This window comes from Miniopterus schreibersii (assembly GCF_964146895.1).
Source record: "Miniopterus schreibersii genome assembly, chromosome: 9".
Classification (NCBI taxonomy): Eukaryota; Metazoa; Chordata; class Mammalia; order Chiroptera; family Miniopteridae; genus Miniopterus; species Miniopterus schreibersii.
The window spans coordinates 45,932,177-45,949,465 of NC_138118.1; the positions used below are offsets into that span (position 1 = coordinate 45,932,177).

At 38.0% G+C, this 17,289-nt stretch overlaps 1 protein-coding gene across 2 annotated transcripts in view; it reads left to right on the top strand.

The window, feature by feature from the left end:
* Window positions 1-17,289, top strand: part of DNAJC2 (DnaJ heat shock protein family (Hsp40) member C2) — a 35,572-nt gene that overhangs the window by 17,585 nt on the left and 698 nt on the right. For both annotated transcript variants that reach the window (XM_081147158.1, XM_081147159.1), the window contains exons 5-15: window positions 2,510-2,651; window positions 4,225-4,305; window positions 5,416-5,481; window positions 5,968-6,059; window positions 6,133-6,254; window positions 6,687-6,836; window positions 9,792-9,880; window positions 10,147-10,216; window positions 11,679-11,863; window positions 13,421-13,521; window positions 13,645-13,752. In XM_081147158.1, the coding sequence (XP_081003284.1) occupies window positions 2,510-2,651; window positions 4,225-4,305; window positions 5,416-5,481; window positions 5,968-6,059; window positions 6,133-6,254; window positions 6,687-6,836; window positions 9,792-9,880; window positions 10,147-10,216; window positions 11,679-11,863; window positions 13,421-13,521; window positions 13,645-13,752 (1,206 nt within the window). The remainder of the gene's footprint in view (window positions 1-2,509; window positions 2,652-4,224; window positions 4,306-5,415; window positions 5,482-5,967; window positions 6,060-6,132; window positions 6,255-6,686; window positions 6,837-9,791; window positions 9,881-10,146; window positions 10,217-11,678; window positions 11,864-13,420; window positions 13,522-13,644; window positions 13,753-17,289) is intronic.

A 17,289-nucleotide genomic window follows, 5' to 3' on the forward strand; every position in this document is an offset into this window, starting at 1 on the left:
TTATATTAGTAATTATGATGTGTCTTGGTATGGGCCTCTTTGGGTTCATCTCGTTTGGGACTCTCTGTGCTTCCTGTACTTATATTTCTATTTCCTTCACCGGGTTAGTGAAGGTTTTCATCATTATTTTTTCAAATAGCTTTTCAATTCCTTGTTTTCTCTCTTTTCATTTTGGTTTCCCCATGATGCGAATATTGGTACACTTGAAGTTGTTCCAGAATCTCCTTAAACTATCCGCATTTTTTTTGGAGTCTTTTTTCTTTTTGCTCTTCTGATTGGGTGTTTTCTGCTTATATATTTTAAATAGCTGATTTGATCCTCTGCTTTATTTACTCTACTGCTGATTCCCTGTAATACAGTCTTCATTTCAGTTAATGTAGTTTTCATTTCTCACAGGGTTTTTTTAATGTCTCTATCTCTGTTCTTTTAAAAATATATTTCTATTGATTTTTAGAGAGAGAGAAAGGGAGAGGGAGAAAGAGAAGCATTGATGTGAGAGCAGAACATCTATCAGTTGCCTTCTGTGTGCCCCCTACTAGGGATCAAGCCCACAACCTAGCCATGTACTCTGCCTGGGAATTGAACCAGCAACCTTTCAGTGCATGGAACAACACCAGCCAGGGCCCTATCTCTATTTTTATTTCTCCTGTCTCTTTGTTGAAGTTCTCACTAAGTTCGTTTACTCTTCCCCTAAGTTCATTGAGCATTCTCATTCTTAGAACCAGTGTTTTGAATTCTGCATCTAGTCGATTACTTGTCTTCATTTTGCGTAGTTCTTTTTCTGGTGTTTAGTTCTGTTCTTTCATTTGGGACATGTTTCTTTGTCTCCTCATTTTGGCTACCTCCCTGTGTTTGTTTCTGTGTATTTGGTAGAGCTGCTCTTATGTGTCCTGGGCTTGGTAGAGTGGTTTTATGTAGTAGGTGTCCTGTAGGGTCCAGTGATGCAGTCTCTTGGGTCACCTGAGCTAGGTGCTCCAGGTTCTCAACCCATGTGGGCTGCATGCACACAGCTGTTGTAGGTGAGCCTTGATTATTGTTGGCACATCAATGGGAGGGATTTACCCCCACGCAGATTGGCTTCGAGGACTGGCCACCATCACCATAGAGGATCTGCTGTTCAGAGGCTTACATCACAGAGCAGGACAGGCTTCTGTGGGGCTCCAGTGCCTGATGAGTCTGCCCTTGAGTGTGTTTCTCATGGAGGTGGTTGGGTGGTGCTTTGGCATGGTCTAAAGCTATCCACCAGGTGCCCTGGCTCTGGGGCCTCCTGGGAGGTGCAGGCCAAGGTCAACCTCCACTCTGCCTTTCCCAGGGCCACTCAGCATGAGCTACAGAACAATCTGCAGATGACTGGTGGACTTGGAGGTGTCAGGAGAAGACAAGCTGTGCATGTACTAAAACCAGCCTAGGGCCACTTAGCAACATGTACAAAGCACACTGAGGCCAGATGCTGCTTGTTTGGGGTTTGTGAACCTTCGAGAGATTTTAGGAAAGTCCGAAGAATGAGCCAAGACAGGCCGTTTGTATGGAAAAGCCACTAGAAAGAAATAGCTTGGGTGTGCCTGCAAGTTGGGTAAGGTGGGTTTCAAGGAATCACCATGGCAGGGTGAACAGTATTGCCAGGTTGGTGGAGACTCGGATATGGTGCCCACCTGCTGGTTCTATGGAGCTAGGCCTCAGCGAAGAAACAATGGCCTCTGCCAGCACTTCTGTATAAGAGAAAGCTGCCCCTTCAGCTCTCACCCTGATGCCAGATAATTCCTCCTCCTATGTCCCTGATGTTTTTCAAGCTGCTATCCCAGTGCTGGAATTCATAGCAAGTGAGACCATGTAAGTTCATGTGTGGGCCCTTTAAGAGGAATACCAGGGACTCTAGCAGCCTCCATCTGTCTCACTCAGCCACAGTCCCTGCTGGTTTTCATGGCCAGAAGTTATGAAGTCTTCTCTCCCTGGCACTGGAATTCTGGGCTAGGGGGCTTGGTGTAGGGCTGGGACTCCTCACTCCTCAGGGGGTACCTCTGTAGCTGAGCTATCCCTCCTGATTTTTATCCCTCACATGTTAGTGTGGTACCAGCCCATTCTGCATCTCTGCCCCTCCTACCAGCCTTTGTGGCTTCTTCTTTGTATCCATAGTTATAGGACTTCTGTTCAGCTAGATTTCAGGAGTTCTGAATGATGGTTGTTTTGTAGCTTAGTTGTAATTTTAATGTGGTTGATGGAGGATGTGAGACCGCCTTTACCTGTGCTGCCGTCTTGACCGGCAGCCACAGGATGAGTATTTAACTATTGTTTTATCATTTGCCTTCCAGAAGAGGCACTTAAAGAAGTTAAGTGCACTTATATCCAGTAGTGCTAGAGTTTTCACTGCATAGATTAAAGTCTACTCCCAAGCACACCGAATTTTTAAATGAAAAATAATAACTTTCTTTTAAAGGAAGGGGAATTTTTTTCTCCCGCAGGGAAAAAAAAGTCACAGCATGGTAATGTGACCTTATCATTTTTTCCTCAGCTTATGAAATGTTATCTGATCCAGTGAAAAGACGAGCGTTTAACAGTGTAGATCCTACTTTTGATAACTCAGTTCCTTCTAAAAGTGAAGCAAAGGACAATTTCTTCGAAGTGTTTTCCCCAGTGTTTGAAAGGAATTCCAGGTGAGTTAAGGCATCCCCTTGTGATCATTATGCTCTATTGCAGTGATTTTCAACCTTTCTCATCTCATGGCACACATAAACTAATTACTAAAATTCTGCGGCACACCAAAAAATGCACTGTTTTCTGCCGATCTGACCAAAAAAAATAGGTTTAATTTTGATTTATTCACACCAAACGGCTATTGTGTTGGCTGTTGGCTGTTGTCATTTTTTTATTTGACAGTCTTAGGGAAAAGAGGTCAGTGCCCCTGACTAAATAGGTATTGCATGTTTTAAAAATTCTAGTGGCACACTGGTTGAAAATCATTCCTGTATTGGCTTGCTTCTTATAGTCTCTAGGTTTCTGTTTTGCTCTCTAAACAGAAGTTCTGCTTTTCCATAGTGAAATTCTTTTGTAACTTATGGGATGTTTTTGTTTTGAGTTTCCCGTAGGGGACAGAACTGACTTTATGTACCGTAATACTGTTACTTAGGTGACAGTAATTTCCCATTTTTTGCTTCTCCTTTATTATTAATGAACACATTACTGTATTTGGCCCATTAACATTTGAAAAAAGCTTTTGTTCTATTCTTTTGAGCATTTGTTTATCTTAACATTCTCTGACAAAGTATGACTTACATTTAAGATTAAAGCATATGTAATTTATTTCATTTAAATTAGTTTTTACATAGGATGTACCAGTATTCTAAATTGTTTGGTTTCATCTGCATTGAAAGATTTTTTCATAGAGCACATCTGGACTGCACATTGGAGTCAACTGGAGAGTGAAAAAATCATGATGCCTGGGTTTCATCTAAAGAGATTGTGATTTAATTGTGATTTCAATTTGTTTTCCAATTCATGTAGGGTTTTTAATGTTCCTAGGTGATTCTAATGTGCAGTCATGCTTGAGAACCTCTTTGATTAGCCATTTGGTGTGATCTAATATTTCCTCTCATCTTTCTCCTCACATTTGTTTTGTAACAGTGTTGAAGATGGTAAAAATAATTTTAAAAAGCAGTGTATTATTTTTTTGTGGAATGGTTTTATAGAGTGGAAAACATGTCAGTACACAGCCTTAGGATTCTTTCACAATGTGCTGTACGTGATGGATAAGGTGCTGAACCTAAAAGTCTGACTCTTAGGGGGAATGTGGCGGTGATGAGGGGGTGGAAATTTGTTCTCTCTGTGAGTATTAGCATTTTTTAAAAGGATAGCTAAGCCTGCAGGTTGCTTCTGTACTACCTGTTTATGGGCAGGAGCAAGTGTGCTTGGGAAAGGGGGCTTAGCATCTATTTTTCCTAGCCAGCCACTGGCAGCTACTACAACCCTGTAATTTACAGACCTGAAGATAATCTGGTGGTTAAAACACCATCTCATTGTTTTCTCTCCTATTCCTATCCATCCTTGTCCTCTATTGCACCTGCGTTGTTCAACATATCACTCCTAATTTTCCAGCTCCATCTCTTAGTCATAGAGATTCTAGGGGAGAGAGATTTTAGTGGATAAGTAAAACTTGTTTTTCATAAACTCATTTGACTGGTGAACTTTTATACCAAATATTTGAGTTGAGTTTTTCTTTTAATATTTCAGATGGTCAAATAAAAAAAATGTCCCTAAACTTGGTGATATGAATTCATCATTTGAAGATGTAGATGCATTTTATTCTTTCTGGTAAGTGAATACACTGATTTTATGCTGCTGTCTTTTTTTTCTTTTTTTCAAAGGATAAGTATTCAGTAAGTACTTGATTGACTGTTCATAAATTAATCAAGGGATCACAAACACTTTATTCAGAAAGTAATGTTTTCACATCACACTCTATTAGCTCCTGTCTGATATTTAGGCTTTTCTGATTGTTTTTTCAATGTTTTCTATTAATCAGATTTCTAGATGCCAACCACACTATAGTGGTAAAAAATGAAAATTGAGTAGTCATTTGAATTGAATAAAAAAAAATACATCTTTACTTAGCTATCTTGCTAGTATAAGTACTTGATTACATGTGGAGGAAACAGTACTATTTGTCTCTGTAACTAATTTATAATTTTATTTATTTTTTGTTAATCCTCACGTGAGGATATTTTTTTCATTGATTTTTGAAAAGAGTGGAAGGGTGGATAGAGGGCGGGGGAGAGAGAAACATAGATGTAAGAGAGAGACATTGATTGGTTGCCTCCCACATGTTCCCCAACAAGGGCTGGGATCCTGCAACCCAGGTACATGTCCTTGACCAGGGATCAAACCCTTGACCCCTTTGTCTGCGGGCTCATGTTCTAACCACTGAGCCAAATCGACCAGGGCTAATTTCTTAATTTTTATTAAGCACGATATTCAGTGGCTACTTTATATGTGCTGTATTTACTCATTAAGTATTTGGTAAATTAGAACATAAAATCCCTGTAAAACAAAAATTATAAAATTTAGCTCTATCAGTTGTAGTTGCTAAAAATAACCTCTACTATGGTTACTTTTAAGAGTTGACAGAAGAGTGAAGGTCAAGGCAAGGAAAACTTAAGTCCCCAGGGAGAGAGAAACCTAATAGCAGGAAGGTTTGATTTTTGACCAGGAGAAATGATAAGTATATTTTAGATTTTCATACCAACTACAGTGTCAGAAAAGAAGAAAAGACTTGAGCATAGTGTTAATTCAATACCAAAAGGGAGGGGAGGAGGTCTATTAAAACAAAGTCATCCATTTGACATTAATATTTTTTAAAATTGTATACCTCTAAATTAATGTAAAGAGCTTATTTGTTTTTGTTTTACCGATTTCTGTCTCCAGGTATAATTTTGATTCTTGGAGAGAATTTTCTTATTTAGATGAAGAAGAAAAAGAAAAAGCAGAATGGTATGTATATAAATCATTAATAAAGGAAGATATTTATTTGGCTTTTTGGTATTTGTAATGATGTAAAAATATACTACATATATTTACTTTTATATTTTCTGTTTTTGTATTCTTTTTAAATAAGTTTTTGATATTTTGAGACACTTCCTCTCACAAGTTAAGCTACATGAAGCCAGATCAGTAGTCTAAGATATTCTTAAGAAAGTTCCACAGAACAGAATTGTCCAAAAAGCTCAATTCAGTAAATTCTTTACCTTTTGATTGCTTAACCTACATTTTATTTTAGTTTTCCCTTGGACATTATTTGCCATAAATGTTCCAAAAATATTAATCCAAATTAATTACAAGTAGAATCACACTTTAATGTTAATAACATTATCATATAGCTTTGTAACCTTATTAGACATTATTTACATACAAATTTATACTACATTTTCATTCATATCTATGAGCAATATTTTGTTTCTGATGTTTTGTATTTTATAGTCGTGATGAGAGGAGATGGATTGAAAAGCAGAACAGAGCAACAAGGGCACAAAGAAAAAAAGAGGAAATGAACAGAATAAGAACATTAGTTGGTAAGTATAATTAAGTTTTTTAAGTTTTTTAATTAAATGTTAGAAATTCAAAGATTAACTTTTTTTCTGGTAGACAATGCATATAGCTGTGATCCAAGAATAAAAAAATTCAAGGAAGAAGAAAAGGCCAAGAAAGAAGCAGAAAAGAAAGCAAAAGCAGAAGCAAAACGGAAGGAACAAGAAGCTAAAGAAAAAGTAAGATGACATTTGATGAAGTTGGACTTTAAATATTCTTAAAATCTTTAATTTTCAGATCTAGTTGGAAAACTATAATCTGGAAGCAGAGAAGTGGGTGCTACTATGAATGAATCATGATAAGTTGGTACTATTCATAGTTAGAAGGATCTTCCTTACCAGGAAATTGAGCAAAAACATGAAGTTATATAAATTTATTTAATACCATGCTTATTTCTAATATGTCTGTTTTGCATTCCTAAATATGTTTGTAGAACTTTACCAGCTACTTTTCCCTTTACCAGCTACAGTTCAACCTTCAGTTTTCAATAAGTTGATGTATCATCTTTTTTCTAATTTAATTTATTAAAAGATTGAATTTTTTAATAAGATTATAGAGCATTTAGGAATTCTAATTTTCTTATTAAAATTATTTTATTCCCCAATTTAAAGCAAAGACAAGCTGAATTAGAGGCTGCTCGATTAGCTAAAGAAAAAGAAGAAGAGGAAGTTAGACAACAAGCATTATTGGCAAAAAAAGAAAAAGATATCCAGAAAAAAGCCATAAAAAAGGAAAGACAAAAACTTCGAAACTCATGCAAGGTATGTCAGACTGACTGAACAAAGTAGATAACAAGTAAATCAAGTTGCTGATTAAACTTTATAATATTTCTTTTCTTATACCATGCAAATATAACTAAATTGTTGTATACATTTTATCTCAAAATGTAAATGTTCTTAAATTCACTTTTTAAAAATTTCCCCCACATGCATATTTTAGTATGCAACTCTGATTTTTTTTTAATATAACTGCCATGCCATTTTCAAAATTAAAAAAAAAAACTTATTGAATATTCTAATATTCAGTCTATATTCTTGTCTTCTTGATTATTTCAACAATGTCTTTTTATAGTTTATTTATTCAAATTAGAATCTAAATAAGATCATCACAAAGGCTTCAGTTATGTGTTTCCTAATTGTGGCTGTAACAGCTCCCTGTCATCACACTCTTTTTCCCTGCCCACATGGCCATTCATTTGTTGGAAAAACCAGATCATTTATTCTGATAATGTGACACAATCTGGTTTTGGCTGGTTGCTTCCTTAATGGTGTAAAATTAATTCTTATCTTAGAAAACGTTCTTTTAGAAGTTAAACTTCGGTGTTTTTAAGGATTTAAAAGCTTTCATTTTTATCTAAATAAAGGGATATGATTTGGGTGAGTACTGGTAGTTTGCATTCAAGTACAGTTTGCACTAAAAAATGTTGACCAAAAATACCAGAAGTTTTCAACTGTAGTTTTGTCCAAGAGATGTTCTTACATTTTAAACTGGTAGAGTCAAAGACTAGCATTGTTCCTTATCAGAAAATATGAAGTATTTTTCTTAGATTTCACCTAGAAAATTGTTTTGAGAAGGATGCAGTATATCGTAGTAGTAAAGAACATTGGCTCAGGGCAAGCTGCCTTGGTTTGAAGTCATTCTCCAGTTACTGTCTGTGATTTTCAGGAGATTGCTTCAAACCCCTTTGTCCCCCAATTTCCTCACTTATACAGTAGCTGAAATAATACCTAGTAATAGAGTTGTGAAGGTTAAATGAGATCATTTACATGTAGTGCTTGGCACATTTGGCGTATAATGTGAAATCAATAAAAAATTTTAAAAGGCCAATTAGAAAAAAACCTTGAATAGTTCTTAGAGATGATGCTTAAATGAGATTAAAATTTCTAGCATATGGTAACTTTGTTTTATTGCTCCTTTCCAGTGTGAGTTCATTTATTTATTTATCAAATATCTGATGAGCACTTACTATGTGCCAGGCAATTATAATTGATGTGGATATAATGGTGACACAGTCCTTGCCTTAAAGGAATCCACTGGTTAATGATGGAGAATGACAAACAACTATTTCTGACACTTTAAGATGAGTACTAAGATGAGAAGGTACCAAAAAGGTAGTCAGGGAAGGCAATCTGGATCTAGTAGGATTTAGCCAGGTGAAGCAGAATATGTATGGCATTAGCAATGGGAGATCAAGGAACATTGAGAGAATGCAGAGTTTCAGAGGTATGGGGTTTAATGAGCCAGAGGCAGCCCAGGAGATCAGGAGGAACCAGATCTTGAAGAACATTCTATGTCTTGCTAGTTTAAATCTGATCCTGAGTTGGCTTTAGTCAGGATGCTGAGAGAAGACTAGAGTTAGAGAAGCCAGTCTTTTGCCATAATCCAAGTGGGAGTATTGTGGCATGAACTAAAGTAGAGATGATAGGAATAAAAAAAGGTAGGTGAAATGAACTGACATTGAGGAGGCAGAATAGGCTGCTGCCTGTTGAGTATCAATTATATGTTGGAGGTAGTAGAGGAGTGATAGTTACATATGTCCTGGTTCCTTGCATGGAATACTGAATGGGTGATGGTATAATTCAATGAAATAGAAAACAAAGGAGGAGGAAAATGTTGGAGGAAATGATGATTTCAGTTTCAGGCATGTTGAGTGCAGAGAGACTCAAATGAAGATAGGTGCTGGTGTGTACAAGTCTGGAGTTCAAGAGTGGGATCATTCAGTCTGGCTGATATGACTCAGTGGATTGAGCATTGTCCCATGCACCAAGAGGTCACCAGTTCAATTCCCGGTCAGGACACATGCCAGGGTTTTGGACTTGGTCCCGCAGTAGGGGGTGTGCAGAAGGCAGCCGATCAACTCTCATCGATGTTTCTCTCTCTTCCTCTCTTTCTAAGAAATGAATAAAAACGTATTTAAAGAAAGAATGGGATCATCCACATCTCAGTGGCATGAGTAGAGGAGATGGCCCAGGGAGATGGGGGGAGAGAGGAGGGTCGAGAATGAAACCCTAGCAAACACCAATAGTCAGGATACTGATAGATGAAGATCCTGAGGAGGAGTGACCCAGATGGGAAGAAAATCAGTGCTTCTGGAAGCCTAGGCAAGTACCAGCAGTAAGACACAGTGGAACCTTATTGAGAGCCAAACTGTATGGCCTAAGGAAGCTAGAAAAGTAAGGAATGGGAGACATAAGTGTCAGCAGCATGGGAAGTACTTTCCAATTCTTGTACATCCAGATATATCACGGTGTTCTATTATAAGCATAATCTTTAGTTAATAGAATTTTTCTAATACCTCCTATTAACACATTATCTTTTTCTTTAATTTCAGTAAATTTAAAATTTCTAGGAAATTTCCAGTTCAGCACATGCTAGATAGAACAGGCAGCCTAACAAAGGGATTTCAATTTGAGTCATACAGAATTTGATTTTTAAGTGGTTCTCAGAAGAATCATTCTGACTTTTATAACATCCAGAGGTCTTCTGCACCATCACCATTTTTGTTTTGCTCTCCCACCCACTTGTTAATGCCTTTTTATTGCTAGCAGGTCAGGGAGACCCCTGGGAGGTCCCTCAAGTATGGTAGTTGATGGTCAGAAGGCCATATGTTCACCTCAAGAACCTCTTGAGAACTTCATGCTTTGTAATTGTGCTTATGGATATATTTTTGAGTGTCATTAGATAAAAGATGAAAATTTTTGTGTTTGTGCTTCTAGACCTGGAATCATTTTTCTGACAATGAGGCAGAGCGTGTTAAAATGATGGAAGAAGTGGAAAAGCTTTGTGATCGCCTTGAATTAGCAAGGTATAATTACAGAACTAACTTTGAAGCCTTCATCCCTGGCCAGGTAGCTCAGTTGGAGCATGCTCCTGGATAAGCCAGTGTTGCGGGTTCAGTCTCCGGTCAGAGCACATAAAAAAAATCAGCTGATGAATACATAAATAAGTGGAACAACAAATTGATGTTTTTTTTCTCTCTCTAAAGTCAATAAATAATAATTAAAATTTAAAAATGTATTGAAGTCTTTTCCTGGACTTCGTATAAAGTTTCATCTCTTTTCTCCCCCTTAGTTTACAGTGCTTGAATGAAACACTGATATCATCTACGAAAGAAGTAGGAAAGGCTGCTCTGGAAAAACAGGTAATGGAGGAACACATCACTTCTACTTATATTTAGCATTTAATTCTGCTTATAGTATTGCTTTCACCTCAGTATTTCTCCACCTAATATATAAGTTACTATGAGGGCAAAGAGAGCTTTGCTTATAGTAAGTGGTACTGTTGATTTAAATTGCATTTAGTGATATGGTTACAATATATGTTTGATTTGTGGTATCCTATCACATTAATCATAGGTGGTTGTTTTTTAATCATTCTTAGAAAAAATAATTGTTTTGGCCATTCCTTGAGCAGTTTTGTAGGATAATATTTAGAACCAAAAGATATATTTTTTCTGTCTAGTCTGCACCTTTTATTTTACAGATGAGGAAACAGGCCCAGAAATTCAATTCAAAGCAATAAGTATTAATACCTACCATATGTAGCAGTATGCCCAGGTGATTCATAGAAATGCCCAATGCTATTGCTGCCACAAAGGAGTTCAGGAACAATTATGCCGAAGAGAAAAGGCCTAAGGATCAAAGATGGAGGGCCCACAGTAAATGCTGTAGGTTAGACAGCAAGTGCCAGCCCCAGGTCGGAGTCGTCAGGGAAGGCTTAGTGAAGGGTTTGATCCAGCCTGAAAGAATGGATAGTGTGAAAATGAATGTCGGCAATAGCATGAACTGTAAAATACAGGTAGCATTAGAAAGTTAGGGAGAGATGAAGTTGGTTAGGAAATGTAGTGCCAAATTAAGCATGTTTTTAATACCATGGTGACTAGTTTCCATTACTGCAGATCTTTGAGTAGGAAAGAGTTAACACTGCACTATTAATCTGGCATTCATAGACAGGATGTATTAGGTAAGTGCAAGTGACTAGTTATAAGACTCTCATTGGAAGGGCTTGGACTGAGAGAGAGATGATGGGAATCATTGGAATCACTGGGATTTCGGTGGGATTCTGAGGGATTGAAGTGAGGAAATGAGTCCAAGATGGACTCCATGATAGCAACCACAGAAGCGACAAGGTCAAGTAAAGATTTTCTTTTTTTACTTGTGCATGTTTGATGAAAGATTGTAAGTGACAATATAAAGGGTAGAACTTCAAGATAAAACAGAGGCCCCTTTGCTGTGTGGTTACCTTTTTGTAGAAAAATAATTGAAATTATCTGCTGAAAGAGTGGGTATGAGCTTAAAGAGAGGTTTGAAACGATCTTGTGTGAGTGAATAACCCAGTGACTGTAGAATTGACAAGTAGTGTCCAAGGCAAATACAAGTCACATGATATAAATACAGGGTAGGTCAGGTGAAGGGTAGTTCTTAGTTCCTTAAACAGAGCTTTATAGCCGGAAGCCAGAGTAAAAAGCTTGATGTGGTTTTGGGATTCGCCTGGGTCATTGTCAGGATAATACTGAGAGTTGAAAACCACAAACCCCAGCCAGAAAGGGAGTGTACAGTAGCAAGATGCTTTAAGTCCCTGATTTACCTATTATATTTGTGTAGATAGAAGAAATAAATGAGCAAATTAGAAAAGAGAAGGAGGAAGCTGAGGCTCGTATGCGACAAGCATCTAAGAATGCAGAGAAGTCAACTGGTGGAGGTGGAAATGGCAGTAAAAACTGGTCAGAAGATGATCTGCAATTACTAATTAAAGCTGTGAACCTCTTCCCTGCTGGAACAAATTCAAGGTACTGATTTTGATTAAATCTCTCTTCAACCCATACTGTTGCCTGGGGATAATGTAGACAAGCATCAAACAGCACTGGTTATAGCAGGAACTTCCAGAGATATGCTTGAGTCTAGACAGCTGCCTTCTACTAAATTCTGTGCCACAGTGGGAAGTGTGAAAAGCAGAGTGCATTTTGAACCTACTAGTTTATCAGCTTACACCAACATACACATACACACACATATATATATACAGCAGTATGCTTCATCAGTTACTCAGAAATTAAAAAGTCATGAGACAACCCTTGACTGTTATGTTGGCTTATTCCATGATGGCTTGTATTAGTGATTAGAGTTTGTGTTCATAGTCTTGTTTTGGTTTGGTTTCATTTTTTTATTGTTCAGAATATTACAGATGTTCCCTTTTTTCCCCATTGACCCTTCCCCCCCCACCCACTCCCCTCCCCAGGCCTTCACCACACTATTGTCTGTGTCCATGGGTTATGTTTATATGCATATAGATTCTTCGGTTAATCTCTCCCTACCCACCCACCCCACCTTCCGCCTGAGATTCGTCAGTCTGATCCATGCTTCCCTGTCACCAAACCTATTTTGTTCATCAGTTTATTACGTTCTTTAGATTCCACATATAAATGAAATCATGTGGTATTTGTCTTTCTCTGCCTGGCTTATTTCACTTAGCATAATATTCTCCAGGTCCATCCATACTGTCCCAAAGGGTACGAGATCCTTCTTTACTGCTGCATAGTATTCCATGGTGTAAATGTCCCACAGCTTTTTTATCCACTCATCTACTGATGGGCACTTGGCTGTTTCCAGATCTTAGCTATTGTAAATTGGGCTGCTATGAACATAGGGGTGCATAGATTCTTACTAGCTGGTGTTTTGGGTTTCTTAGGATATATTGCCAGAAGCGTGATCACTAGGTCAAATGGCAGTTCCATTTTTAAGTTTTTGAGGAATCTCCATACTGTTTTCCATAGTGGCTGCATCGATCTACATTCCCACCAGCAGTGTACCAGGGTTCCCCTTTCTCCACATCCTCATTTGTTGATTTGTTGATTTGTTGATGGGAGCCATTCTGACAGATGTGGAGTGATATCTCATTGTGGTTTTTGTGTTCATAGTATTAATTCATTGTTGCTTCCCACCTAAGCCTGAGCTTATTGCAGAGTTTTGAGTTTAGAACTCAAAGAAGCCTTAGAGATCCAGACTCCCTTATTCTGTAAATCAGTAAACTAAAGGTGTTTTCATAATCATTTATCTCCTTAAGCATGTGTCCAAATGGTGGGATACACAGATGTGTGGTTTTATTTCTGTTGATTTGTACACAGGATCTATAAGGTTTTGTACAGATTTGAAACCAAGATTATATACAGTTGATTTAAACATATGAAAAGCAAAACCTATAGTCCAGGCAATAATGATAGTAATTAGACCACCAATTTAGAACCGTTCTATAGATATCATAACTAACCCTTCTGCATTAAAAATGTTAGTGTCATTCTGGTTTTTGTTTTGGAGGGGTTTTTTCTTAATTGTATCGATTGCTCTAGATGGGAAGTTATTGCTAATTACATGAACATACATTCTTCTTCTGGAGTCAAGAGAACCGCCAAAGATGTTATTGGCAAAGCGAAGAGTCTTCAAAAACTTGGTGAGTTAGTTTTGCCAAATCAGTTTCTTTGCTATACCTTGAGCATTTTAAGATAATCTATGCAATTTAATGAAAGACTAAATGAGATGATCTGTAAAATATATAAATGTTTTCATTCCTCAGACCCTCATCAAAAAGATGACATAAACAAAAAGGCTTTTGATAAATTTAAAAAAGAACATGGAGTGGTGCCTCAAGCAGACAATGCAACACCTTCAGAACGATTTGAAGGTAATTAAATTTTTTGTATAAGTAGAAAATGCTAGCCATGTATCCACACTGTGTAAAGGTATACAAGACCTACGGTCTGTGTTCAGAATGACTGGGAAGTATAGTGGTTAGACTGGAAGAGGCAAAGCAAGCATTTTCAGGACAGTCATAGATTTACTTAACACCACTGAGAATTGCAGTTCTTCTACTTTGGATGTCATTAGGGGAGAGGCTGTTTGTTTTGTTCACCAGATTTTACAGATCAGTGCTAAAGGATATTGGGACAATTGAAATTTGAGCAGGTCTGTAGATTATAGTATTTTATCGAGGTCAATTTCCTGACTGAAAAATACACTGTAATTGTGTAAGAAAATGTCCTTGTTTTAAAGGAAAAACATACGAAAGTACTTAGGAATAAAGGGGCAGCATGCCTGCAATTTACGTGGTTCAGAACAAATGTGTGTATAGAAAGAGTACGCAGGTATGGTAAAAGTTTCACATGTGGGTAATTGGGATAGACTATACAGGGATTCTTTATATCCTGATTTATTTCAAAATAAAAAATTAAAAACTATTAGGGTGCTGAGATTGTCTTGGTATTCTAGCTAATTTTATTGCCCTGGACCAGTGTGTTTAACTGTAAGTCATGACCCAGCCTCCCTAAGCCTTTTTCATAAGTGGGTCATGAAATATATTTAATGGGTCATGAATAGAAAATGCCAGAGCATTACACCTATTTTATAAGTGAGTATTATTTGTGAAACTTTTATTCATGTATATATATGTGTTGACATTAATTGCTGACAGTTTGAAAAACTTCTTTCACTTCATGCATTTGTGAGCCCCTTAAACTAAGCTCATCTTGGATATGCTTTCCAGATCATAGTTCCAAATGTGTTTGGGGATTAACTAAAAGCCTTGACTTTTACATATCAACCCGTCCCTGTCCTCTAATAGTCCCACTTTTCCTGTATTCTTAAGATTGGTTTGGCTTATCATCCCAAAATTTCAGTTTGAAAATATTAAGGCATTCTATAGAGGAAAAACTCATTCTGCAGTTGCAAAAATCGGGTGATTTTGGGGGGTTGGGGGTAACTAGGCTGGGCATTATTTTGGCTCCTTTAAGAAAGATAAAGTAGAAGTTTAGAATGCTTGGAGGGGCAGTTATTAAGGGGTTTATTCTCCTGCTCCCTTTTGTCCTTCACAGAATAGCATGCAAGAGTCAGGTGTGAGTGCTCTGTTCTCAGCCCTTTCTTATGGGACTTGTTCTTTGTTGGAGGCGGACACCGATGGTTATGCAAGCAACCAAGTCCTTTTCTGTGAGGAGAGATAGGTGACCCTGTGAGAGCAGGAGTGATGGCCACGACACCTTTACCTCATTTAAAAATGTTTAATTGAGCCCGGCCGGGCGTGGCTCAGTGGTTGAGCGTCGACCTAGGATCCAGGCGATAGGGGTTCGATATCGGGTCAGGGCACATGGCTGGGTTCCGGGCTCGATCAATGACTCTCTCATCATTGATGTTTCTCTCTCTCTCTCCCTCTCCTTTCCTCTCTCTGAAATCAATAAAGATACATCTTTTTTTAAAATAATGTTTTATTGATGTTTAGAGAGAGAGGGAGAGAAAAACATTGATGTGAGAGCAACACGTCATTGGCTGCCTCCTGCATGCCCCCTACCGGGGATTCGCCTGCAACCCATGTGCCCTGACTGGGAATCAAGCTGCAACACCTCAATGCCCTGAACCATACCCAACTGAGCCACACTGGCCAGGGCGACCTCTTTGATGGGTTTAAACGACAGTCCCCTCTTCATTTGCACCTGTAATCAGCATGCTGTCACCATGTTTTAAATAGTGATTTCTCAGGAATTTTACATCATAACATTTTCTATTTATTTTGGTGTTGTGAAGTAACTGGAGAACAGGAGAAAATAATTATACATCATTTCCAAGAGAGAGGAAATGAATTAAATTTATCGTGTTACATGTGGGCTTCAGACCAGAAAAAGGAAATTCTGCTAACGGCTTTCTGTAACTTCAAAACTCCTAATCTTGCTTCAAATACAAATATAAGTTCTCTGCCTTGTTATGAGTAGGTGTGTGGTGGTATTGTTTAATTTGTCACAGTGTGTGTGTGTGTATGTGTTTGAATTGGAAAGTAACTTAGGTTTCTAGGCTTCCCTCTGTACCAGAACCCATAGGAAGCAATTTCAATTGCTACTGCAGTTTCACTATGTGGTCTGAAATAAACTGCAAGTACCCATTAACATAGAATAACCGAATCAGCTTTTTAACCATTTAACACTTATTGAAGTGGAATGTATAATATTTTCTTAGGAAGAAATATATTCCTGAGTACGTTTTCTCAAAATAAAAGGTTTAGTTAGTTTTTAGAAGGTATGAAAGTGCACACAACACAGAATCTAAGCTCACCTTGCCTCTACAGCACTGAAACTTTGGGCACTTGGCTCAATTTTGCTAAGTTGTTTCCTCCAGTGTAAAATAGAAATGGTTTCCAGGATCTCATGTAGTTCAAAGTTTTGTAACTGTAACGTAGCTCTTTTCACTATCCTATAAGGAACTAGATCTATCAGAAATCTCAAATGACTTGTGATTGTATTTTTGAACCCACAAGCCCAACAGTATAATTTAAATCTGATGTTTAAAAAAATTCTGGTGAGCCTGGCTGGGCGTGGCTCAGTGGTTGAGCATCAACCTAGGATCCAGGCAATCGGGGTTCAATTCCTGGTCAGGGCATATGCCCGGGTTGCGGGCTTGATCAATGACTTTCTCATCATTGATGTTTCTCTCTCTCTCCCTCTCCTTTCCTCTCTCTGAAATCAATAAAGATATATTAAAAAATAAGAAGAAGAAAAATAAAAAATAAAAAAATTCTGGTGAGTATGTTAGGTGGTAAGAGACTGGCAACATAAGGCAAATATTTCCTGTTGTGCTTTGAAAAAGCCTTTGAGCCCAGGCCAGCGTGGCTCAGTTCATTGGGTGTCGTACTGGGCACTAAAAGGTTGTTGGTTCAATTCCTGGTCAGGGCACATGCCCACATTCAGGAGGCAGCCAATCAAAGTTCTGCTCTCACATTGATATTTCTCTTTATCTCTCCCTCCCTTTCTCTAAAATTCAATAAAGCCCGGCCATCGTGGCTCGGCGGCTGAGCATCTGCCTACGATCCAGGAGATCGCAGTTTGATTCCTAGTCAGGGCACATGCCCAGGTTGCAGGCTCAATCCCCAGTGGGGGGTGTGCAGGAGGTAGCCAATTGGTAACTCTCTCATCATTGATGTTTCTCCCTCTCTCCCCCTTCTCCTTTCCTCTGTCTGAAATCAATAAAGATATACTTAAAAACAACAACAAAAACTTTGAAGACATATTTTAAAAATCAATTAAAAATAATTTTTTTTAAATCCTTTGAGAGGCCCTGGCCAGGTAGCTCAGTTGGTTAGAGCGTTGTCCCAATAGGCCAAGGTTGCAGGTTCAGTCCCTGGTCAGGGCACATATAAGAATCAACCAATGAATGCATAAATAAGGGAAACAACAAATCTCCC